This window comes from Mustela nivalis (genome assembly GCF_964662115.1).
Source record: "Mustela nivalis genome assembly, chromosome: 4".
Taxonomy (NCBI): Eukaryota; Metazoa; Chordata; class Mammalia; order Carnivora; family Mustelidae; genus Mustela; species Mustela nivalis.
Window position 1 is genome coordinate 95,078,682 of NC_139023.1, and position 27,411 is coordinate 95,106,092.

The 27,411-nt window shown below is 37.8% G+C and overlaps 1 protein-coding gene across 50 annotated transcripts in view; it reads right to left on the reverse strand.

Moving 5' to 3' along the window:
* ANK2 (ankyrin 2) overlaps positions 1-27,411 on the reverse strand; it is a 661,731-nt gene that overhangs the window by 38,807 nt on the left and 595,513 nt on the right. For 15 of the 50 annotated variants that reach the window (XM_082727947.1, XM_082727901.1, XM_082727946.1 and 12 more), the window contains 9 exons: positions 22,137-22,239; positions 21,382-21,485; positions 16,734-16,769; positions 10,249-10,473; positions 8,624-8,722; positions 7,478-7,632; positions 5,166-5,377; positions 4,606-4,810; positions 2,106-2,202 (listed from right to left, as the gene is read on the reverse strand). In XM_082727947.1, the coding sequence (XP_082584073.1) occupies positions 2,106-2,202; positions 4,606-4,810; positions 5,166-5,377; positions 7,478-7,632; positions 8,624-8,722; positions 10,249-10,473; positions 16,734-16,769; positions 21,382-21,485; positions 22,137-22,239 (1,236 nt within the window). The remainder of the gene's footprint in view (positions 1-2,105; positions 2,203-4,605; positions 4,811-5,165; positions 5,378-7,477; positions 7,633-8,623; positions 8,723-10,248; positions 10,474-16,733; positions 16,770-21,381; positions 21,486-22,136; positions 22,240-27,411) is intronic. The other 35 variants (XM_082727940.1, XM_082727927.1, XM_082727937.1 and 32 more) reach the window with 5 other exon arrangements.

Consider the following 27,411-nt stretch of genomic DNA (forward strand, 5'->3'; position numbering starts at 1 on the left):
ACCAATTGAATAAGAAAACAACAGTCCTCTCATTATGATCAAAATAGTCATTAAATGTTTCTTGGAAAAAGAAGGGAGAGAGGGAGAAGAGAGAAACTAAAGGAAAGACAAAGTGAAAGAAGGAAAGGTAGAAGGATAGGTAGGAAGGAAGAAGGGAGGGTGGGGAAAAGAGAAAGATTAGGTGTTTAAGATCAACTAACAAATGCTTTATTTATAATTTTCTTCCTTGGAGGATCTTTGAGTATTGAATCTTCTCAGCTATACCTCAGAGTTTTAGAATCTTCTAGCATGTAAGCTCAGTGTCAGACATGACAAGGATCTCACTGAATTGAGAGTTTCTATTTTTCCTTGATTCCCTCTCCTATTCTTTATTTCATTTCCTGAAACCCTTTCCAATAAAATCTACCCAGCTTTTCTTCATTCTTTTCCAACAACCTCTCCAGTTGTCAAGGTGAAATAATTCCATTTTTTAAAAATTGTTTTTGCTCCAGAACTTCTAAACATTGCTGAACATAATTCCTAGAAGACATCATCTGTTTTGTGACCAATTTATGAGTTCTAGCCTCAGCTAAGTCTGTGACTTGCCTGGCAACTTTTTCCTCAGATATTATTTTATTCTGTTTAGTAACTTTGCTAAACCTTTAGGACACTCCTTGAGCTCTTGCCTCACCTGAGGCCCTATGAAAGGTAACTTCACTAAGAAAGCAGAGGCCACAGTGGACATTTTTTCAGTTTGGTATGTATACACACTTTCAAAGGTTGGTTCACATCCTCTTGCTCTGAAACTTTTCCCCACCAATGATCACCCTCCCTCTCTTGACTCATTTCCCATAATCTTTCAACATTGCTGAGATTTTCTTACCGTTTTACCGACTCTTGTCTTCAAGTTCTTGATCCACCTCTCTTATTTAATTGACTTTTGATAAAATATATACCAAGTTCATCATTTTAATCATTTTAAGTGTATAATTCATTGGCACAAAGTACCCTCACAATACTGACTTCTTGGTCTATCCCACGAGGCCTCCCATAAACAATGCACAATCCTGCATTACTTCTGAACCACAGACTAAATGGATCACTGTTGCTCTCCCCTTTCTTTCTGCATTCTATCTCGGCATCTTGGCTCATGTTACTCTCTCTTCCACTTTCATTCTGCCCATAAGGTTCCTACACGTCTCATGAGTCACCTCTTCTAAGCATCCTCTCTATTCCAATGCAAATACCCTCCTCTGAATTCTTTAGTACCTCTGGGTACCGGTCATTTAAAACTTGCCATTGTCTTGCATTAGAGTGTAGAAGCCTGAGCGGCAGATCACACTGGCACACAGAGCCCAAGACTCAATAGCTGAGCCTGAGAGGCTGAAACAACAAAAACGTGCCACCACACCCAGGTATGCCACATGCCGTTACTGAGTTGTTCATGAATTTCTATTTTTTTCTTATATCCTTGAATAGAAATTTAAGTTTTAACTACTCTCGACTTTACTTTTCTCATCTGTAGAATGGCCACAATACCTCCTGTTCTTTTAAGTCACACAGTTGTTGCAGTAATCAAATTAAATGGGAAAATGCTTAGCTATCCATGAATCCCAATGCAAATGGGAACTGATAGTTATCAACGGAATTAGTGTGTACCTGATATAAAACTAAATAGCTTCAGCTTTTAAAAGATGTGTGATATGTAATTGGGTAATGCGTGGGTAACATGTGCATATGTCTGAATGCGTAAAAGTCACTGAAACCTTTAAACCATTCGAGCAAGCCATGATGGGTTTTGTGTTTTTATTATTCTGTTGGAAAAAGTAGTTCAGGCTATTTTTTGACAGCAGGAAATTTATCTTTCCTAAGACCTTTGGGACTGGAAAAATCAGTGGTGGCTGCTAAAACAGAGTCATGGTCACAATCCTTTCTTTTTCTTCGATTTTAATCTGACTGGTTGTCCTTTATTGTCTCATCACCATTTCATTTACTGGAGTGTCCAGTTTAAAATATGAAAGTAAATGCAGACAATGTTAAAAAGCAGACCAAAAAGAGTCAGTTTCAAAGAACATAAGAAACAAAACAAAAGACATATCTGGCTTTTCTGGGCTGCATCACCATACCTGGCAGACACATTGGTTGTAAAGGAAACACATTCATTGACAAATGTTAAGGGCGTAGTTCCTGTAATATCTTCCCATTGTGCAGGAGTGGTTCCACCTGAAATAATATGATCATTTAAAAAAATCAGGCAAAACTCCAGACTCTGAATTGTAAAATAAAGTCTCTGTGGTTCTGGCTGTGTTCACCCACGTCATCCCATCCACCCCTCAGAATGACATTGGGAACAACATGTCTAAAAACCACATGCTAAAAAATGACACACTGAAAACAAACAGGGAATACTACCTTCAAAGGAACTTCATTTAAGGGGGGTTCTTTGAATAACTGCCTCAGATTACCTACTAAGTGTTCCACTCTCTGACTTTCTTTTTTTTTTTTTTAATGCTTCAAGTTTTTATTTAAATCCTAGATAGTTAACACATAGTGTAGTATTAGCCTCAAATGTAGAATTTAGTGATTCATCACTTACATACAACACCAGTTGCTCATCACAAGTGCCCTTCTTAACACCCATCACCTATCTAACCCATCCCCCAATCCCACCTCCCCTCCAGCAACCCGCAGTTTGTTCTCTATTTTTAAGATCTGACTGATATTTCAAAGCTTTTATTGTAGGCTTTGAAGGTCATTTTAAATTGTAACAGCTGATGATTTTAAAGCAACTTCTATCAACCAAGGAGTTAATACTTTGCTAAAATAACAAAAAATCCAAATAATCTTTGGTTCCTGAACTTCATATTTTCTGGAATTATTTTTAAGAAATAAAATTTCTTCTCAATTTGCAGTTCAAGGCTGGCAAAAAAAAAAAAAATGCTTAGAAAATATTAAGAACTCAGTAATCCTGAAAGGTGAGGGAACAAATGAATAAGTGCCGAAGGATGGCCTCTGTGCACAGAAAGATCACCATGGAGGCGGCGGACATGGACTTTCATTCGACTGGGAAATTACCTTGGCATAGATAAGGATAAAATAGTCTTAAGGCACTGTAGGAGGAATGTATGTTCGAGATGAGAATAAACTGCAACACTAAAATTCCCTAAAGAAGGAAATGTGTTATCAGAGAAAGTTCATGGAAACTTATTCTAGCAGGCCTCTAAAATAGGAATTCTTAGCAGAACCATATAAAAGAGCAAAACACAAAAATCCGAGCACTGTGGTTAACATGTTTTTTTTAATTAACAAATAAATGTAAGGACATGTTTCGTACAACCCCATCTGAGGATCTATGGCTGGAATAACCAGATTCGATGGTGTCTAGGCCCAGGTGGTATCTTCATTTGATCACTTACAAGGGCAGATGTGTCACAGACATTTTTCAGTATTCTTTCTTTTGCTTCCATGCCATCATGTTGCACGTTATAGAAAGGTTAATCGTATACGCATGGAACAAAAGGTATGGGAATGACACCCAGGAATGCTGATAACAACCACAAATGGGTAATTGGCAAAGTGAAAATGAAGCATAAGATTTCCCTTTATACTCATTGTAGTCTGTGCTTTTTAAAACCTTGTCATATTATTAAACTTACGAGATAAGGTGTCAATGGTTTGCTATCATAAGTACAGAAAAAAAAAAAAAACCACTAGTAAGAAGGGAGAATTAGAGAGCAAAATAAGGGTGAACATTCCTCTCCATATGGAGGAGAAATGGAAAAAAAAAAAAAATGCTAACAATACCTAAACAGCCAGGGATGGTGATTATTCCCATTGACAATAGTGTATTTACTGAATGCCAACACAATGTAGTTATTGATAAATAGGGAAACTATCAGTCCAATAATGTAGTCCTGACACAGGTTATTTGTGTGGATTTTTTCCTCTCAGCATTTATGGTGATAATATTGAGCAGAAAAAAAACAGCGTTCTAGGAATGTCTTTCTACAGTGTGGTAGTTGTCCAAAAGCTACTGCAATTTCTAACTGAAAAGACCAAAATTCAGTTAATTATTAAAAACCTTTGTTTTTCCTAAGTTAGTTCAACAGATCAATGATAAAGATAAACCCATTCCTAGACAGATGCCTGAACTTCTGAGTACAATTATTCAAGATGCTATTTATTTTTCATATAAGATGAAGTCTTACATGGAAAATATAAGGTGAAGTCTTACATGAAGGTGTAAACCTTAGGCCTTGAGGTATGTAAATCTGGGTTTGAATTCCAACTCTGCTGAATATTTATGGTATGATACCAGGCAAGTTATAGAACTTCTCTCAGCCTTGGTTTCCTTTTCAATGCATAGGGTTAACACTTCCTCACAGAGCCACTGTAAGGACTAAAATGCCAATGCATATAAAATGTCTAATAGTTTGGCATACAAGCTATATCTGATAAATATTAGTTCATTTTCTTTCATCTTTCACTTGCCTAGTAAATTAGAATGCTTTTCCTGAATTAATGCATATAACCTCACAGGTATCTAATGACAAAGGTAATTTAATATTTACAACAATCTGCTTCTTCTTTCAGAACTTTCTACTATCAGAGTCTTATGTGACTCACCTGTTATGCTGCATAGTAATCGTAAGGTTGGTGCATCTCCCCCAAAACCATTCAACATGACATCACTTGAAGCTTTGGGGACAGGAATGGTCATGGTAATTGGCTTGTGAAATTTTCTTCTTCTAGGTTCCAAAGTGACTATAGGGCTGAAGGTAGCTTTGTTGCCTAGAATCTTCTTAACCAGCTCACTGTGCATAGGTTGAGCCTTTTCAAAAAAAAGAAAATAGCACAGAATATCAATATGTATTGATATATATTGATACCAATATATATCAATATGTCGATATCTTTGTCAAATTTCTTACTCAATGCATCGTTTCTTAGCTCAGAAATCAGTCTGGTGACTTCAAAAACAGCAACTGTAAGTTTAGTACTAAGCCCTCATATAAAACTTTAGGAGACCTCCCATCTCTAAGAAAAGCTGTTGCTCACCTGTGGATCATTTGACACATTCACCATGTATTTCCCACCTGACTTTGAATCACCACATTTCCCAGCTGACTTTGAATCACTAGGGTAAAAATCCATGTTAGGTTAACTCCTATCCAACACGAGCATACCTGCAAGCCCACACGGATCCTCTTGGTCAGCGCACCCTCTGGGAAGACGGCCTGCACCTGCGGCACCACGGTGCTGCTCAGCACGCCTCCCTCTGGGCCAATCAGGTTGCTGTCCTGTTTGATGCGCGATACCACCGCAAAGTACTGTGGGAAGTCACGGGTGATGATGCGGCAGATTCGCTTCTTTTCTAGGTCTTCTGGGCTATCCAGCACTGAGACAAGAAATGACCCATCTTCATATAGCAAAGATTTCTTTCCAAAACCATTCTAGCAAACTCCGGGGCACAGTTAATAGTAAACAAGCAAAGAAGCAAAACACCTTTTTTTTTTTAATAATAGGAAAATTTTTAAAAAGCAAGACTATCCTAACAACACCAGAAAACAAAACAAAGAAACACACACACACACCAGCAAAAACAAAACAAAACAAAACAAAAAACCCTCCAGTCTTTCAAGACCTATCATCATTTAGTCTGCACGTTTTATTTGTCTGTGGAAACTAGGTCTTTCCAGGGCACTGTGAAAAGAAAAGCATCCAGTTCCAGAAGCAGTAGTGCAGGGCCCGGCACCCTCTGTAAATGAAGGGTTTTGAGGGCAAACCTGGAATGGAAACAAATCTGTCCTATTCTTGCTTCACGGGAGGGAGAGGAAATGGCTTCTGGGTTCCTTTTCTTCGCAAATTTCAAAGTTAGCTCAAAAACCAGTTACTGTGGTTTTAAGAAGAAACGGCCCTTTCACTTCTCAGGGCAAGAGTACAGGGATAAAAATCTGTCTTTAAGGGTAAGGTTTGTGTTTGTGTGTTTATTCTAGTGACATGGCTGTCTCTGAAAAAGTCAGATGTTTAAAAAAAAAATCAGTGATTATGAATTCAGGGTTTGAGTATTCCTCTTAAACCATTAACTTACCAAAAATATCATCTACTGTCAGAAAGATAGGATAATGGGCTCTTTGTAAATTGCATTAGTGTAGATATCTAGGGCACTATGAAAATCGGACTAGTTTAAAAGGCAGAAAATTTGCACTAAGGGGATCACTGAATTTTCAGGAGAGTTGTGGACCTGCAAACACTAGCACATACATACAAAAGAATGCATTTTCAAGCACAGAGACATAAAAATATAAAAATCTGATTCTTTGTTTTAAAACAGGTTTTATACACCTATGGAGAGTTATACGAGTACTCAGTGAAGGACAAGACGCCAGTGCTTGTGGCAGTGTTAATGACAGGTATGTCTCAGAGGAAAGTATCCTAAACCTAAATGCAGACAAAGGAAATGGCTCCAAGAAACAGAAACAGCTAAATATTGCATGGAACAAGCTTTATCAGGAAGAAGTCGGATCTTTCAATCCTCCTTGTAAAGGACTGACCTATGCATCTAGAGGGCATAATTTTCCATCAACCTCTTGGGTTATTCCACTTTACTCCACCTCAGCAGGATGCAGAAACAAATACTAAAGTGGCTGATGTTCAGCTACACTTACTATTCGGAAGCCACGCCTGAAGCTTCTGACTATAGTCTACAAGCCTGGTAAACTTGACAAATTGCCAGACCACTGTGTGTCCAGTTCTGTACCGCTCTTGGCGCTTAGGCAAAGAACTTGCCCTATTTGTGTGGTTACTTAAAGTGGAACCATGGGGTGCCTGGGTGGCTCAGACAGTGAAGCACGTGCCTTCAGCTCAGGTCATGATCCTACAGTCCTGGGATGGAACCCCATATAGGGTTCCCTGCTCCCCACACAGGAAGTCTGCTTCTTCCTCTGCCTCTGCCCCTGCTCACTATTCGTTCATTCTCTCTCCCATACTCTCTCTCTCTCTCTCAAATAAGTAAATAAATCTTTTTTTTAAAAAGATTTTAAAAAATCTTGGTATTAGGACTGGAACTTCATTTTTGTGCAGCCTAAGGCCAGACAATGAGCCAATTCCCTTCAGTCACACTGAGATATTTCAACCTGTGGCTAGATGGCGCAAGCTGGATTTGGGATTTACAGAGATCAAAGTCCCAATGGGGGGAAAAAAATTCTTAACTCTATGTGTAGGTGTGTATATGAAATTCTACCCTGGCTGATGCCTTGCTTGAATTACATGTAGAAGTTTGAGTGAACTTAATTTTCATTATCTCCTTAATAAAAAGTTTTAAAAGGAAATCATATTATCCTCTAATGCACTAAAATAACACAAAGACCACACATACCCAAGCCCCCTTCCGCTCCCTGCCCCATACACATACACACCACCCTAGGTCATCAGAAAGAAACAGATCATTTAAATTCTTCCTCTTTAGAATGCTTTTAAAATCCTTAATACGAAGTACCTTCATCCATGCCATTAAGGATTTCATTCAACTCATCTTCAGTGTATTCACAGTAATGCTCTTTCCAGCTGTCCCCGTTCTCACTGCGCAGGACCACCAGTTCCCGCTCCTTTCCTCGAAGGGCAGCAAAATGGGGGATCTCCACGATCACAGGCCTGACACAGCAAGGCAGAACATTCAGTGTGGACAAGAGCTAACCAACAGCAAGACAAGCACCTTGACTCTGTCTGTTGCAAAGTGACCTGGAATTGTTCTCTTTCTCGGGATGGGGCATAGCAGGCTGTCCTCCAGAGCCCACTGGCTAGGATATGGTCACACAGTAGCACTCCACCTTGGGGGCACCAATCCTTAGGGACATGCTGCTACCTTAAGCCAAATAATGTTTCCCTGTGAGTGCATGTGGCATTCTGGAACTTCTCCTTTGATCAATGTAAGTATAACACATTTAACCAAAAGAAATGTGCATGCATATCCATGATGTGTGCCAGTCTCCTAAAACATTTTCTACAAGGTGCAGATGACAAAATGGTTTGAGAAGGAAAATGGCTCAAATGTTGCATAATTTGATGTGTTGTAAATGAAAAGATGTCAGGAAAGTTAACTACTCAGGAACTAAAGAGACATGCACTCATGGTTTTTTGCTTTTCTTTTTTTTTTCATTCAAGAAAACAATAGGCATGTGTACACAGTGTGGCCCTAACTGAGCACCTCAGCAGACAGCCCAGTTGTGTCCCATGCCTATTAGACTCAGGATCCAGAACATGCACAGCCCTGAAGTTTTTAGGTCGCATTCACTTCAAAATTTATAGAGGCTTTTGATTTTTCAGTCCAGGTTGCTTTGATACAGACTTCGAATTTATTATCACAACATCATAACTAGCACAGAGTACAACTAGGCAGATCTCATGCTTTAAACGAAAATGAAGGTCACAGCACTTTAAGGGAAAAGATATAAAAAACATCACTCAAAAATAAAAAGTCACATACCACAAGGGTCAGAAATGGTCCACTCAAGATAGGTTATACAGAATTTAAATCATAGGGAGGGACATGTCATGGGTACAATGACAAAAAGAGAAATCATATTGCAGAAGGAGGAGAAGAATGGGGGCCAGCAGCCATCGATTTGTTTTAAGTCACTCCTACCCAAGGAATTTGGTTCCAGGAGGCCCCAGCTGAAGGATGCGGCTGACCAAACTTTCTCCCTCATTAAGTGGGGGAGGAGCCGTTGGCAGGTGAAGTTTACTGAGTACATCCAAAGCAGCAGTGAAAGAAAGAACATAAGTAAGCTTCAGGTATTGTTTTCCACAGAACCCCGGCGTCACCGGCTGATCAACAGGGTGAAGTTTGGTTTCACACTGCGTTTGGTTCTGCCCCCTCCATTGGTCACAAAGAGCAAGGAACTGAGACCCAGAGTGTACAATGGAGGCGCGTGGAAGGAGACACTTGGGTGTTGTTGGATCTGTCCCTAGTTACGTTCACTGCCAGGGCACGAGCCAAAAAAAATAAACAAAAAATGTGCTCCACAGGAAAGACAAAGCTGTTGGGAATATAATAAAAACTCTGACTCTGTAGAGAGGGCAGATGTTTTCATGGATATTCCTCAACAGATAGGAAGTTTAGTAAAAAGCCTAAAACTATGTGGGCATAAGGGAGGGGAAAGGGCCTGGTACAGAAGATGAAAGGGATCGTTGGGCAATTACTCCAACCATACTGGCATTTCTGATGCAACCCAGAACTTCACAGGCTCCTTCTAAGTCTCTGGTCATTTAGGAGGACATGGGAGGTGGCTTCTATAATTGGGGAATACAGACACCCCTTTTCAGGTGTGAACATAATTTGCAGCAACCTGCTAATCATTTGCTCCAAATTACAAGGCTTTAGAACGTTTCCCCAAGTTCTAAAGCAAATCCTCTCCCCCAAACGACCCTGGCAAAGAGTTCATGATTAGTATTATTTTCTCCCAATTTTTGAGCACAAAGACTTGATACGACAAGACTTAAATACAATATTGATTTGTTTCAAAATATTTTGAAACTTGTCCCCCTCCAAAACTTGATCCTTTTGTTGGTTTTCAGCAGTAGCCAGTCATTTCTTGGCACACTGAGACACCACTTCTTATATATAATAGCAGTGGTACAAACAGAAGGAAGAAATGCCAATCCCTGCTCAAAATTGCTAAAATGAGCCTGGCAGAAGTTGGTCTGGATTTTGTTGTCTTAATGAAAACTACAACTACAGAGACTGTTGGTATAATTTTAAGACTCAAGATAGCAATTTTGATAACAGAAACGACACATCAGATGGAGTAAATTTTTGGATCTCTTATAAAGACAACGCTGCTTTCCAAAGATAATCATTCTGTTTCGTAACCACACAGGACTTTAAATGTATGTTTGGAATAGGGTAGTGCTTTTTCTTTAGGGCTTTACCATGTGAATCTCAGAATTAAGAACAACAACAACAACAAAAATACCTACCATCAGTTAAAACATGATTATTCACACTGGGAGCCTAGAAGCTATTGTCCCATCCAAAGAGAGGGAATCATAATTCACCTGAATGTCGAACTCATTAATGCCTTAAAATAAGAGGCATGTGATTGGAGTCAAGCACTGAGGTGCTACTTCCCATTTTTTAAATAATTTTGCAGGGGCCAATCTTCTTTTATAATGTTATCGACGTACCTTTATTCATTCCATCCTAGTGATCTCATGTAGAGGACACAAGCTCATCGGTGACTAAGTGGGAGGTTTAGCAGAAACCCTTACCCAAGGAACTGAGCACCAGAAGGTCCAACTTCGATCAGGCGACTGGCCAGGCCTTCTCCTTCCACCATTGGCGGCATTGTCGCCAGTCTATGGCGTTTGACCAGACGGCAGGTGACTCGAGTTGGGGCAGTACATTTCCGAGGTGGAATAATGATACGGAGCCCGTTGTGTCTGCATCCTCGCATAGCACCACCTCGGGCATCCACCATAAAACTAACCAGGAAACTAAAAATTAAAATAGAAGATGAGCTGCGTTTTGAAATGCTGGAAGCAGACAGTCGAGCTTTGTCAAGTTAATTTTTTTCTCCTAATTCTTTGTTCTTTTTCATTTATTTGCATGGTGGCACATTATTTGTCCTTAAGAGTTCTTTCACTTTATGCTAATGCCTTTATTTCTGTTGTGTCGTTGTTTTAGCCTTTGCATTCTTTTGATCTGTACCTAAAGAATTCTGCTAGTTTTTGTTGACAACGGTGATATTAAATACAAACTGAGAATTAAAGATCTGTCCAATTGACTTAGGAAGTGGAATAAAATTATATAATGAACACTGATGAGTCTTCTTTCATTATAAACACAAAGACCTCTGCTTCTGTCTAGGTATGTCCTGAAAAATCCACATGCGGAAATAGTAAGGATAGAGTAGAGAGGAGAGATCAAACTGCAGTTTTTCTAAACTAATCCAACCTGACTTTTCAAAATTATATCTTGTCCAACCCATTTTAATATAATTCTAGGACTTAAAAAAAAGATCCATAGGCCTTCTCCCAAGACCAGGCTCATGTTCACACATCCTGCTCTAACGTCTTCTCACCCAGGATGCAGGTTATTAACTTACTGCATTCTCATGAAGAAGGAAAAGCAAAAATTAAATGTTTTAGATAGAATCAGCACTGGTTGACATATACTTCCTACTTAAGAAAGCTCTCTGCCATCTTGGTCTAACTGAAGCAAAGATGGGATGGGCAGGAAGTGGGATTATAAATCCCCTCCACTCTGTGTTTTGAGGTGAGAGACCCTGGGCTCCTGCTGATGGAAGAGATCTGTGCCTCATGATTTTCCAAATTATAGTAAATCTCAATGTGGAAAATCCCAGCTAAAAATTGAGAAATGTAAAGGCTTCTAGCACTATTATTTTGTTATTTTACTAAGTTACTTGTTCATGCATAAAAGAACTATAATCCAAGTGACTCCTCGTTTTAAGAGTACCAAGAGAAAGGATTAGTTTTAAACTTTCATGTTATCTCCTGTGTGATGGTCTTCATGGATCCTGATAGAGTTTAGTTCGACTTCTTGTCACTCTGATAGTCCTAACACTCATTAAAGTCTTGGAGGTACTCACTTCCTCAAGGACTGAAAATTAAACCAGGCAATCCGAGTGTTGTACACATACACACAAAGACACAAACGAACAGTGTATATACCCTTATACAGATTACATTTTGGTCTCTCCCAATTTTCATCGCATTTGCAAGATTTTATACGCCAAACAAAGAGGAAAGCAACATACAGGTGTATTACGGATCTACTTGAGCTTAACCAGCCCAAGAACTACACCAGATTCACCACATCTAGATATTGCATCCATGACAACATTTAAAACATTTGGAAGATATTTTATCCAAGTAAGTTATAGGAGAGAAACACAATACATTGATGTTATTTTTTGACAAGTGATGAAAAATATGTTAGCATCTTCTTCATCGCACTACACAGAACTCATGAAGCATGCTATTCAACAGAAATCCTGTTGCTAGTAATAAAAATGGATGCAGAGGAGCCGGAGTGCCTTCCTGAAGCCCATCATGCAGAATGAGACCATGAGAAGAGCCGTCACCATCCTTCCCACATGCAGGAGCCAGCCTAGAACTACCATTCACACCAGCCTTTTAAGTTTTTAGCATAGGGCAAAAACTGGGGAGAATAATCAATGGTTTAGTACTCAAGAGTGGATGTTTCCGGTCTTTATTAAAACACAATGAAAAAAGGTTGGTTGCTTTTCTTATTACTAGTCTAAGTATAAATTCTTTAAAAAATTATATTAGTTTTTTAAAAGGTAGTATTGCTCGAAAGGATGGGAAAAAACTGATAACATGTCTAGATGAACACAAAAGTTTCTTCTCCATTTTATTTGTTTTGAATGGACTAGGCTATTAATGTCAATTTTTATAAAAGCTAGGGGCAAAGACACTGAGTTTTGATCAGTGCTGCTTGAGATGCGTTTCAGTATTTCCGACTTTCCCTAACTGTTTTTTCATCTTTTGATTACTGTCACCATTGATGAACAAAACAGGGACTCAAACTCCTAAGAAATTATTATAATACATCTACTCAATTTTACCAGTCTTTCTACCTTTTGAAGGCATTTAGGAAGCTTTCACACTTACAATATACGCTATTGCATTTCCATTATATTTATTCCAGTGATGACTTATGGCCTATATGATGTCCCCAACTAGAAGAACATGTTGCATGACTTCTAGGGGTGCATCTTCTAAAAACAAGTGAGTGACAGTAGCTATGTTCTTAGCTGTAACAGTGTTTCAATAACTACACATTTGATTCCTTTCTCTGATTTTGTGTCACTGACTGTTCCTTTTGAAATCCTCTTTTGTTCTGGTTTACTCCATAATTTCCCTTCCCCTGTCCGAGAAGCATGCAATGTTTGTTACCCTCGTATTGGTGGGTGCCCTGCATGGAACTAAGGATACTGAAAGTGAAAACATAATGGTTCCTGCCAAGCAGCTCTTACTCAAAATTACTTTGCTTCCTGGTCAATAAGTGAATTATGACCACGTACAGGAACCATGTAAGTAACATACTGGCCATGACCTTGTTCTTCCGATGTTCCCCCAGCACCTAGCACAATGTACATGGAGCACGTAGTACGCAGTCAATAAATAACTGTTGAATAATTGAATGAATGGAAGAATAAAAAGAGCAAGTTGTAAGAGGTTGTATATATTTATCTCTAATAAAGAGAAATGGCAGCAAAATTGAAGGTAATTTAATTGTTTGGACTCTAGACAGCCAATCCAGTCAGAACTCATTCAAATTACTACACTGATATTTCAGCTCAAAAAATAGCAGAATCTTTGGGAAGGACTACACTCAATGTTAAATATTCTTCTTCTACAGGTCTTTTCCTGCTCCCAAATAAGAGATCCGATATGAAAAAAAGAAAAAAAGAGAGACTCAATATGTTTATTTCCCCTGACAGATGATTGGTAGAAAATGGGAGCAACCAAAATCAAGAGTTCAAATATAACAGAGGAAACAATTCCATGAGGAGTGAAAATTTCATGAAGAAAGAAAAAATGTTGGAAAATCAAAATAAAAGAATTTAAAGACTGAAATCTGCAAGTAGATATATTTAACTGTAAGAGTCTCAGCATCCTCTAGATCTGGAAAGTAATACCTAAACACTGCACCCACTCACAGCAAGTTGGGAAAAGAAAGGTGTCAATCTGCATAATTCGGAGAAAAGAAAAATCACATTTCCAAAGAAAACAAGCCTTTGTGTCTTTCTCAATTAATAAAGGAACTAACAGACTAACAAAAGTGACAAGTTTTAGTAAGAGAATTGTCCTTAGCCAGAGAAGAAGGGAGAGTAGAAGGAGCCGACGGGAGATGGAGAGGAGGAAGAGGCAGTGAGAGAGAGTCAGAAGCTGGAGGGCTGAGAGGAAAGCAAAAGAGAAAGAGGTCGAGAGAGAAACAGAAAGGTTAGAGGAAAGAACTGAAAATTAGTTGTCAAAATGAAGAGAAAGTTCAGCAAGAAAATACTCCATAGAAATCAGACTCAAATAATGTAATTACAGAATAACAACTAACAAAAAAGCTGAATATGCAGAATTGTACACTGAAAGAATGATTTGTTTCAAATAAGAGGGAATAAGAGAAATAATGATTCAAGTGCTAATGGAATGTCTTTTAGATAAACCATGCTAGTCAATCCCAATAGTCTATAATATACAACTGGGTAAGCATTTGAACACTTCTATTAAAAACACCAGGATATCAGAAGGTTTCACCATTTGGATAGGTGGTAGAATTAGTAAGGTTATTCTGCGATGTAAAAAACAGACTGTAAGAGACCATTTACTTTTTGGTACCACAGGAAAAAGTGCAGGGCTGGAAGCTATGAGTCATGAGATAAATCAGCTCACATACTAGAGATGATTAAGTAAATGTGATTTTCTCATATCTTCAGGAGATTATAAAGGGGACAAGATAAACCTGCAAACATTTGGAGAAAAATGGAATTAAAGTAAAAACATGTAATTAAATACATCCAGAGGAAATGATATACGTAGGGACTAATGCTCAGCTTTGCTGTTTGTGAGCTTAAAGAATGAAGCCTTGTCTGTCGATGAGGGAGAATCATAATATTACCACTAGGGGTGCAGTGAGGATTCAACCATGCCTGGGAAAAGCATTTAGAATTCAGTAATAATTCAATAAATGCTTGTTCCCATCACTTTCCTTGCCCTACACCCAGATGATTTTATGTGTTTCAAGTGTCTTAAAAATTACAGTGCGATACAATACCTAAAAAAGAAAGAAACTAACTTTTATCGGATATCTAAAATGAACTGGGAACTTTGCTAAAGCAGTTTAATGTGACAGTGGAATTTTTACTAGTTTATGAACTTCACTAGTTAAGTAAGCTATAAAGGTACTATGATCACAGAGCACAAAATCCGGCAAGTACCATGCTCTCTCCTGGATGCCAGCTACCATTAAATAGATCTCTGTCTTGAATTGTTGCTGTACCATCAACCAAGTCACTTCCTGTCTTCAAGTTCTAATTTTCTCATCCACAAAATGAGAGACTTTGGCCAAATAAACTCTATGGTGATCTGGTGTTAAAATTCTATGTGCCATTTCCTGTTAACTAAAGTTAGGAAACCTACTGAAATGTTTCATGACTATCAGATGCTTTGTAAGAATTTTTATTTGGAAAATAAACTGCTTTTACTCCAAGAAAAATATATTATTTTTGCTGTACGGTTAAAACAGTCAACGAACAGTTTTGGAGAAAATATGTACACACATTGCACTCAACACTGACTGAAGACTGTACAGACAAAATTTATCACAGAATATACTCAGCTTTAATTGCGTATCTTACTCTCCAAAGGAAATTCAGCAATCATGCAAAATAGAAATTCTTATTGACGTTTTTCTAAATTGTGAGAATACAGTGTTATCACAATTTAAAAAGAATAAAAAGCAAAAGCAGTCCACCATTATTATGCAGATGATTTGCCTGCAAATACACAATTTGATTAGCTAAACAGGTACATGCTTTCAGAGGAGGCAGCAGAAAACAATGATTCTGGTTTTTTGAGGACAACGTCCTCCACCCCAAAAGTTACTAATCCTTAGGTTTACTTTTAATTCATTCAGGACCATGGGGTGGGGACAGGGAGGAGATTACAGCATTCAGAGTTAGTTATTGGGTGAAAATAGTGGGGAAAAAAAAGTCTTCAGGGTGCTTCAGTGATCCACATACACATAGCAAGAGGACCTTAAATTAAATCTGATTTCTGGGTTTATGTGAGAAAACATCATGAGTTCTTTTTCCTCTGTAATTCCTTTAATTCTTTCCTCATCCTCTGAATTCCTTAGACTGAAAACGGATGTAAAATCACTTTGAAAAAAATTGGTTCTAGTTTGTTAAAATCACCAATTATTTATCACCCACTGTGTTCATGTACAGAGACATAATATTTAGTGTGTGTTTCAGAAAAAGTAAAAGGACGGATACAAAATTTCCAAAAGTGGGAAATAAAAATTGTGTTATCTGTAGATGATCTGTAGCATCATGGTACATGACTTTATAATAAATACTAGCATCAGCAGTCTGATAAGAACCTTTAAAACTAATCTTACTGAAATATAAAGAATAGATATTTTTAGAACACTGACTAGCATCACCCTATAGCACAATTTCCAAAATACCAAAAGGTTTCACTTAAAGCTGTAGTAGCAAGGAAAGGCACTATTAATAAACTTTCAGCCTTTGGGTCACCTAGAATATAGCTTAAAAAAAAAAAAAAGCTAACAAACCCTGCTAAGTGACACTTAAAATCATAACCTTTAATAGAACTTTAGAATAGCTCACCCAATTTGCATAATTTCCGGAAATGACATTCTTCAGCTCTATGGAGCACTTTTTCTCACAAAAAGAAATGGAGACATGGAGACCCATGGCCAAAATAGGCCTTCACAGTAGGTCTACATTAATTTTGGTGCAACCCCGCCTAATTTCCAAAGAGAGGAAAAAAAAGGACCCACTTTCTTTCCACCATAGAGAAAGGGAATTCAGCAATGGCCACGCTTTGGAGAATATAAATCTGTCTCTTTCTCTGGCTAGGTATCTTCACACTAAAGCATCCTGAGATGGGGTATATGCAGAAGGAGATGGTGAAAGGGGCAGAAGGGGAGGCCACATGGTCAGAGAAGGAATTATGCAGAAGTTCACCTGCTGTTGTCACGATCAAGACATGGAGAGGAGCGGCTGCAACAGAACAGATACTTCAGCACAGAGAAGGAATGGATAAAGTGAAATATAAAGAAGGAAATCAGAAGTGACTTTCAACCGAAATATATTACTTATACACCAATACAGTATTCATTGAAAAAAAGATGGAAATACAAATGAGATATAGTTCTATGCAAATGCGGAGAGAAGAGCAAGGTATGGGGGTTCACGGTGACTCCCAGCTGAGGGACCTGGGGATATGATAAAATCTCTGGATTTGGATTTGTAGCCTTATTCAGTACCGGCTTGCGGAGGCCATGTGACCAAGTTTAAGGGTCTACAAGGTTACAAAACATCAAGGGTTCTTACAATGAACATCCCAGAGTCTTCTATTTGATGGGCATAGTTTGTCTCCAAACTTTTCGCTCATCCTTTTTTTAATACGTTCAAAATAACGGTAACGCCCTTTTGGGCTTCTACCAAAGAAATGCAAACAAAAGGGGCACAATTTAAAGAATAGCCTCAATCACAAACAGTAGCATTTACTCTAAGGTAGAGCAGGTAACATGAATTACCTACAGTACGTAACAAAAAACTATGCAAAGAGGGCTTTTCTTAAGACCTTCATTCCCTGCTTTGTGCTTTGCCGTCCTCACTAATCATATTGTCTAATCCCACTTTACAGTCCTTTCATGCCTCTTCTGCCCAAGTCTGCTCTTCTGCAAAACGCTCCCTAAGTTTTCATACAATTCACTTGTATTTTCAGCACCTGACAATATACAAAAGGATACATGCTTCATGGACCAGAAATCCAACCTTACAAAACACTTGTTTTGACACTTAAAGAATAATTTCCTTGGGGTGCCTGGGTGGCTCAGTGGGTTAAGTGACTGCCTTTGGCTCAGGTCATGATCCTGGAATTCTGGGATGGAGCCTGGTATAAGGCTCCCTGCTCAGCAAGGGGTCTGCTTCTCCCTCTGCCCTTCCCCCTTTCATGCACATTCATTCTCTCTCTCAAATAAATAAATAAAATCTTAACAAATAATAATAATTTTCTTCATCCAAAGGAATTTACCTTCCTGTGCCTTAAAAAAACTAGGGTGTTTGAAATACATAAACAACTAAATTAACTGATCTAGGTAGGTGATAAATATTAATACTGTAAAATGGGAAACGGTCTTGACTTTCTTGATTTTCTAAGATCAAGTTCCACTGTTTGAGCCAACTGCCTTCACAGGTTTTTTTAAACTGCTTTTATTTTTTTCGAGTAGCTTTAGGTTCACAGCGTAATTGTCAACATGTTTTTATGAAAAAGAAGTCCTTTAAAAGATCACTTTCTTATGGACTTCTAGTTACTATATTTTGTAACATAACATCATGAAGTGGCATTTAATTGTTGGCACTTGGCTGGCATTAAGGAACTATAAAAATAACACCACTGAAATAATAACATTTAAAATGAATTACAAAACTATTACTAGAAATTGTGCCTTTCATTTGTTAATTCATTATGCGTGTCTGAAATGGAGAAGAATTTTAAAATTCAAATTCTTGCCCGCGCTTATGTTGGTATGATCATGACTGGGATGCTAGAAATGACTATTGATTAGATTGTGAATCAGTGAATAATCCAAAGAACAAAACCAAAAATTTTTACTGTCAGCCTTTCTTTGGCCGGATGTTGGCTGTATATATTGGGCAGAACAGATTTTTTTTTTAAGCACTGATACCTACTCTTTTGTAGTCATGGACAATTAGTCATTGGAAAAATAAAATTACTAATACTGCTTATTGGTAAAAGTTGTGTCTTCAATTTCTCAAAAATCCCTTTATGGGATCAAATAGAACATTATCCACAAACTCAATAGCATGTGCATAAAAAAGCTGACTTTGTTATCTCCTCTGTCTAAAAATAATTTATTTCTTACATTTTGGGCAGATTTTGAAGTGGCTTAAAAATTCTCCAAATTAATTAAGGAAAAACTTAGTTCCTTAAAAAATACATAAAAACTACTACTACACAGGTGTGTCATGTATAATGAACAAGTAGCTTTCAAACACCATGACACTCAAAATCCTTGTGTTTTCAACATAAGTATTCATCCCATTAGAGTCATCTGTTGCACTGTGTTCAAATTCTAGAGGCCCCGCTAGGTGACAGATTGCTTGATAAAAATAACAGGTTAAACGTTACTATTATAAATTGTACTATAGTGGTATTGTCATTTAGAGGATTCAGAATACATTCTGCTTAACTGATTTGGAATTGGTGAAGGATCTGGAAGATGTATATGAGGGTTGTATAAATACTAATGGCTATAATCTATTGAGCACTTACTCTTTCTAGGAAAAATGCTAATTATTTAAGAAGCATTTAATCCACAAACCTCCTCTATGAGGTCCATAATATAACAAACTCAGATGTTTTACAGAACCTGCCCAGTTTCACATACTGTAGAGTGTCAGGGTCAGGACTGGTCTAACCCCAAAGCACACTCTTAACCACCATGTTATCTCTCTCCCACGGATCATCTTCCAACTACAGAGAGGTGTGTTTCTTAAAAATAAGGGCTAGATCTTGCTTATCTGTTTTCCTTACTGCCCAGCACAACGTTTGGTACTTTGTAGAATTCAACAATGTGGGAAGAACAAATAAGTGAATAGAAGTGATTAAAAAAAATTTTTTTTGAAAGAACTAGGTATACGTTAATTACCTAGATCTCCCCAACAATCAAAGCTTTATCAAGCAAATTTGTTCCTTTCTAATGGTGTGGCAAATACATAAAACACACATATTTGGACTACTGGTGATTGTAGAAAATGCCCGTGGTAAGGCCCCAGCAACAGAGATTTGGTTGTAATTGGTTTGAGTTGGGGCCTGGGTACGTTTTTTAAAGCTCCAAGGTGATTCTAATGTACAGCCAGAGTTGAAGTTATTTACAATCAGTAGTCATATTTGAAGTTTATAAAAAAATTGGTGTATGACAGATGAAGAGTTTAAAGACCCTTATCTCAACAAGTGGTTAACTTCTAACCACTGGATGCTCTTATCTCATCATTATCAACTAGAATTGCTTATGCATTTATCTAATTTTATACAATCAGTTTGCATATTGATGTACTTAAGCTGAGTATTTTATTGCCCTTCAGCAGTTAAAAGATTCTAAGAAATTCCTTTTTTAAAGTAAAGTATTTATTTTGAAAACTGAAGGATTATCACTTAACACCTTGACTCTTGCAAATTCGGCTACTGATAATTAATCACACTTTGCCTAAAATAATCTTGTCACTTTGTAGGCTCGATATAGTCTTCAAATATTTTATTATGGTTTCTAGATTCTATTATCCTCTGATACTGTAGGTCCAAGCCTCTTTTCCGCTTAAGGATGGTTGAGAAATTTAGTAGCATAATGCAATGTTATGCTTTTAGAATAATGTACAGATGTCAGATTTTAATTATTTCATTTTATAACTAAAAATATGTTAGTAAATTTGGATGAGGTTTAACTTGGTTTTTATTCCCTTGAAATGACTCTTGCATCAGGATACTGGCTTTTACTTATTTAACAAAGAAAAGAATATTATGATTAATTTCAGTATCTATATTACTAATTTTATATTCAAGGAGCCTATAGTAGAAAATTAGACTAAAAGGTCCCAAATTTCCAGTGACAAGTATCTTTAAATGTTTTTCTGAGAAAATATTTTAGAATAATAAAAACAAGAAAGGATCTATTTACCACTCAAATTAGTTCTGGGGATTACGGACAAACAGTTTGGGATAGTAAGTTAAATCGAAGTACTGCACAGATAAAATAAAAGTGGGGCTTTTTAAAAAGGAAAATGACAGTGATTAAGTAAAAACAATTTTCAAAGTTTGTATCTAATAATAAAATTACTACACAGGTTGAAACTACCAAAATGTCAGGGAAAACCCAATTGTCAAGAAGATTACAATTTGAAACTCCTTAAGAAAATTATTTTCTGCATAATTGAATTCTTACACCTTATAAACCTCTTTAAGTATGTTTAAAATTATTAACTCAAAATCCTACTTTTTCATGAGTTTATATGAACAGGCAGCATTTCTTTAGTAGTGATATACATATTACCTGGATGACTTTTTAGAAGGTGGCTGAGAAGCTAAGTCATCTTGTTTGATGTATCTCTACTTCAAACAGCATATGAACTCCTCTATATATTTGTGTGATTCAAACTTCCATAATCATTATTTTAAATGCACAGATATGTGAGAAAAGGCATTTATTAAACTAGTCAGTTAATCTTAGTACATAGAACTTTCTAGAAACCAAATGATCCTGATCCTCTTTCTAAGGTGTCTTTAAGACAAAATGTGTGCAGTAAGGAGGCCACTGGTTTATTCTGGTTAGTGAGCAAGCTGTCTGATGCAATTCTACTAGTTATTTTAAAACAACAGTCAGTTTTTCTATGCTGACTTCAACCTTTTTTGCTGGTTCATTTGTGTAGGTAGAGTCCACACTGGATAAAACTTTGTTATTTACAAGTTTAAACAAAGGTCACTTCCCCTGTAAGCTAGCCATCAGCTAAAGCTACTGGACAAAGCTGTTATTTTCACGCTCATCTCTTTTTACCTCTTGATCTGGATACATAATATTGATTTACTCACCCTGAATGAATAGGGCTGGAAGAAAGAGCCACGTTGTCTAAGTTCTCAGTGCCCCAGCTGAGACGGTAAGAATTCCTTTCTGCCTCCTTGGCTAGAGTTGACACCTAAATACAGAGAGCACTGGATTTAATAAAAATACTTTCCTTCACTTAAATAAAATATAATGAACTCTAAAAGTGGTATCACAGGAAGGTGATATTACCATCTTTTCATTTAAAAATAGAAGACCGAGCCATTAAAATGTATCTTTTATAACACGTTGCTATTTAAATTATACTAATGACATAAGACCACATTTGTGTAGTCATCATAGCAAAGGGCAGGTATTCCCATCTACTTCCCTACATCTAACCAGCCAAAACTGATAAAAATCACATCTAAGATTAAAATATTCCATAACAATCTCTAATGGTTTTCTGATAACAGATAACAATTTTAAATACAAGGTATATTTTCACAGGTACCTTTCACTTCCTACCTTCAATGCACCCTATCTCACTTTTTCCTTTACCAGAGATTTTTAGAAAGACATTCATTTTCACATCTAACCTCCACAGAAGAATTCAGTCTAGCTGAAGTAACAAGCCGCGTATAGATATCGCTTGAGAAAAGCCCTCCAACTCTTATCCCAGCTTGTCAACTGAATTAAGACAATTTCCTTTCAGACAGAAAAACTTTCTCTGGACATTTCCCGCAACAGGTACCGTCGGAAAGCTCTCCGGAAAGCTGAAACGTCAAAGTAAAAAGTCACATACCTGGTGACTGGGGATGACAACTGTGTCGTCAATCATGGCACTGTCCCTCAGGTAAGAGGCATGGCTCAGGGTGTGAGACCTGTCGGAACTGAAGGATCGGAGGCTGGTAGGTTGGCAGGAGGCCATGGTCATATACCAACAGCAGGAGCAGGGTTGGGAGGATGGAAGGATGAGCCGAGCAGGAGAGTGAAAAAAGCGCGCTATTAGCTAACGGTGCAACTTCCAGGGGGCCACGAATTGCAACCATGGGAGAAGGAAACACAGGTCTCTGTGTCACCCTACCTCTCTGTCCAACAACTAAAGGAACACATCTTTTGACTGGTTCCTAGCACTCAATGGCAAGGGCACAAGGGAATCCAGAAGTTAAAATTTGATACTTCTAATCTGATTTCTTTTCTTCCCAGAAATGTCTGAAACCAGCAAACTCTAGCTCACTTACTGCCAGGACCAGAGATTCACACAGGAAATTATGCCAGAATAGACTGGTTCAGTCTGTGTTAAACGTTAACCTCCCTGCAACTAAGAAAAATATGAAGAGGGGGAACGAGACCACCCTCAGAGAGCACAGAAAGAAAGCACGGGTTTCCTCTTTGCTCATTTTCCATTCTCTGCATGCCTCATTCCCCTCCTGTCCAACTGCGAGCGACTGCCCGCGGGTGCATTCCCCTGGAAGGTACAGAGTGAAATGAACTGCGGCCAGAGGCATGCTTCCTGCGGAAGTGGAGTTCCTCTTGTTTGTCTCTGGTGTCTCCAACAACGCTATTTCAAAGGGCGGCATTGTTCCCTTTGCACGTCCTCTGTGTGGTGAGTGAGGCACACAGAGTGCTGGTTGCTGTGGCAATAAGATGCAAGAGCGCAAGAAACTGAGTCTACGCACCAGCCCAGGACACAAACACATCTGTCAGCACAGAAACAAACTGCCAGAGACACAACCGAAAACGAGGCTTGGCTTCAACATGGGATTTAGGCCTTGGGAATCAAGGGTTTATATTTTGGATACGTCGGAATTTCCAAGTTCTGAATTACAGATGCAAATGTGATGGGCAAAACCTGACATTTGCATAAGTGCAATTCATTCCTTCTTAATTTGTACGATCAAATGACAAATAGACTGATGTCTCACAGAAGCTGTATTTTATTCGTATTGGTCCAGGAATTAAATATCCACATTCAAAATAGTAGCCCAAAGCCCATAGGGAAAAAGATATGCAAGCTTTCACAATATTTATAGAAGCAAAGTTTCATTTACTTTCAGCTAGTGGGTATTTGGCCAGTGAAGCACTGTAGAATTATGGACTAAGTGTCTGGTTAGCATATTTCTTAGTAGAAGCTAAACTCATTTTTCAAATAGACCTAATATAAGCTGTATACTGTCATTTTTATGAGGTGTCAATATAGCCAACTTCCATTATCTTTGAGGAAATCATCATTTGGTAGATAATTCATAATAATTGAGGGCCTTCTCCTTCCTATTCTGCTGTAGTTTTTTTTTTAAATAAATATTTTTAAGAAATGTTTCTAATATTATTATTATTTATTTGAGAGAGAGAGTGAGCATGAGATTTGGGGAAGGTCAGAGGGAGAAGCAGAATCCCTGCTGAGCAGAGAGCCTGATGTGGACTGAATCCTGGGACTCCGTCACCTGAGCAGAAGGTGAGGTCGCCTAACCGACTGAGCCACTCAGGCACCCCTAGCTGTAGTTCTTATGTCCCCAAAACAGATCTGGAATATTAGAAGGCAAGTGACATGAATTAAAGGAGCTGACTGATCCTGTACAAACCTTAGCTTATAATGAAATGAAATCTAAATCTAACTTGGTAACTCACAATTTTATGTTTTACAGGGTCTTAGAGAAGACTGAGACTCCAGAAGCCAAGGCTGGGGCCACCCAGATGTCTTCTTGTACCCAACTGCAGGGCTTTCAGTCTTGGCAGCTGATCGATATTGGGGCTGGTTTTACAGGTGTGCAGTTGGGTTTTGATGGTGCACTTCATGAACAGGCTGCAGGCTGGTAGGACTGACTCTGGCCTAAACTTGAATCTCTGTCTGTGGCTTTAGGATTAAAAATCCAAACTGTAACTTTTTACATGCAAAGGTTTTAAATTGATAGGGATAAACAGTGCAAAAGGAGCAAGAGGCACTGAGGTATAGGACTAGACATGTCCGCTCACAACAGCAAGTAGAGACCCAGTCACTGACGTAACTGCCTCGTGACATAACTGCCACCACTGCAAAGGTCTTAACTTGGAAAAAACGCAGCCAGGTCCCAACTGCCACTTTTGGGGAGAGACCATAGCTGGGTGGATGTCTGTCTCTGTAGGAATGAGGTATGAAAGAGCTTGTTTGGCTCTAAGCGCAGAGCTGTATTTTGCAACCAATATGCCAATAATAAAGGTGGATTTTTGATATTTATCTACCTGATACCCAGGTCTCTCTCTCAATTGGTTTGAATCAGGAGGGGGAAGGGGGTATTGTTGTTATTTTTTTGTCCTTCTTAAAGTCCCAACAGGAAAGAAAGAAAAGAAAGAGAAGGGAGAAGGAAAAAAAGAAAGAGCTGACTTACAACCAAAAAGGAGATTAGGGTAGAGAGAGAAAAATATTAGGATCTGAAGACAGGGAGTGAGAAAAGTTGGGAAGAGAGGGAGCCAGGGAGAAGGGATGAGTTGGAACTATGCCTAACTATCTCTACTGCTGTGTTTCTGGCTTACTGTTTACTGCCTTCTAAAATGCTAATTGAATGTTTAATCAATTTTATAGTTTCTAACTGCCCTTTTCTCTTATATATATAGAATCTGCTTAAATAAATAAAGTTAGAATATTCCAGCAGTAGAGAAATTACTGTAATGGAATAATGATCAGCAGAAACATTGGGAATAAGTCAAGTCTCTGAGTAAAAAATTTTCTATCCTGACTTAAAACATCAGAAACAAGGTTAAATATTTTATGATCCAAAACATTTCTTGTTCATTAAGTCAGAGGTCATCCCATTCAGTTAATAAATTCATAATAACACATATCTATAGAAGTCTGCATGTGCTGTTCAATGAAGGACTATGCCAAAAGTTATGGTCTTAAATTTTAATTCTCTGCACTACAGTAAACTACTTTATGGACACATAATAGGCAGTCTGTAATTTCATCAAAAATGTAATAATCACTATCTTAGTAAGCTGTGGTATTAGAGTTTTAATTAATGAAGCTTTTGAACCTCATTAAACTAGTAAATATCTAAAAATTTCAATTGCTTAATGCATGGAAAAGCTTCTGTGGCCCATTGATACTTAGCATTTTACACTAAATTTAATTTGTAAGCAATAATTAAATGAACATCAAATCTAAATAATAAGAACTTGGATATATTTTTATCAATTTACATTAAATTATTCATATTTTTGTTCTCCTGCATTCATGTAAAATTTAGGCATCAGAATAGTTCTTCTACCATTCTAACCATACACAGACTTAGGTTCCTTTGGGGAAGCCATGCTAATGTTTTATCAACCACAAGGTGGGGCTGTGACAGTAAAAGGCCAGAGTCTTGTCACAGACTTGTATTCTGGTAATATATTCACCCTTCTAACTCAGCTATCAATTCAATAGCTAAAAATCCTAATTTGAGAACAAATCCATAATTCTAGAATATAAGCACCTCCTGCCAACACATACACACACACACACACACACACACACACTACGCACATTGCACAGTGAGCAGGGAAATGTGGATGTATCCAGGAAGTGTCACAGTGTTTTCATGCTATTTAATACCTACCTGGGCATGGTACTATTGAAAGCATACCAAATAAATAACGAAAAGTAAAAATGGTTACCAAAAAAAGAAAACTCCGATTGAATTGCATAAAGAAATTTTTTTTAAAAAATCAGTGAAACAAGAAATCCATGAAAATGAGATGTTGCTTGTAATTCCATGTTGGAGATCATGAATACAATCTGGGGTTCTAGAAATGCTAGTGAGGACCTGGAGAACAGACCATGGTTTGTTTGTTCCATACACCATCTTTACATGCTGGTAAGTGTTCAGTTTAAGCAGAATCATCAAACCATGGACCCTGTTTTATGGAAAGTATTGTTCTAAATCTTCCATAACCTAGTACTTTCAAAGAAGAAAAAAGGATCAGATCAAGAACTTAATAAAATAGACCATGCTGGAAATGAAGGGTTTTTTTCCCCTCTGACAGTGATGTGATTATTTATAGATTATTATGACTTTGTTTAAGGCCATATATTTCATGTTCTCCAAATTTGAAATCTTTTCCTAGAAATTTTAGTGATGCCTCAGTCTACCTGTCTGTCAGAACCCAGTATATAAAAAAAACGGTCCCGTCACCAGTCCCCCCAACTTTCACCTCAAGTGGCTTCCTCTTCTGTCTCTTGACTCCAAAGACCACCCTCCATCTACGTCATTGAAGCCAAAGGGTCAATCAAACATTCTTCTTCTTTTTCACCCATCCCATGAAATCCATCACCAAATCTGGCTACTTTTACCGCACAGATATGCTCTCAAATTTGTCATTTCCCAAATTCTCTCCATGATTGCTACCACTAAGGTTAAAGGTCAAGTCTTCTCTTAACAGCTTCAGCTAATATTCCTGCCATAGATTTTCAGATGCTTGTAACTGCCAGGTTTGGCCCTTTGACAATTCTCTCTAAAACTTATCCTTTTAGTGTATAGTCAGAGGGAGCCATCCAAAACGCAGACGAGCTCTCCCCTCCTTCACATTATGCTCTACCAAAACTGTGCTGTTCCTTCTCTCATATACCATGAGCCTTTGCTCAAGATCTCATTAAAGCTTGAATGCCCTCTCCACCTTTTCCTCACCATCATTACCCATCACTTTGTCTCAGTTTGAGCCCATCTCCTCTAGAAAGCCTGAGCCCTGGGGCTTTAGTTATACTCTGTGGATACTACTAGCCTAGTTTCTCTCACATGCCATCAAACTATGATTTTAGCTTTCAAGTCCGGTCATGTCTGTACCTCTAGCACCTACCACAAGCCAGCCCAGAAAGGTACTTATTATATGCACACTGAATTATTAAAAAAAAAAAAAAAAAAGAAGAAGAAAAGAAAAAGAAAAAGAAAAAAAGAAAGAAAGAAGGAAGTAGGGAAGAGGCATTGATGTTCATTGGAAAACTCCAAGAAAAATTTGTTTTTGCTAATTATCCATTTAGAATTAACTACACTTTAAGGTATATATTTCTTAGACTACAAATATGTTAACTACAGCTTAGAATACAGCCAAGATGAAAACTGCAA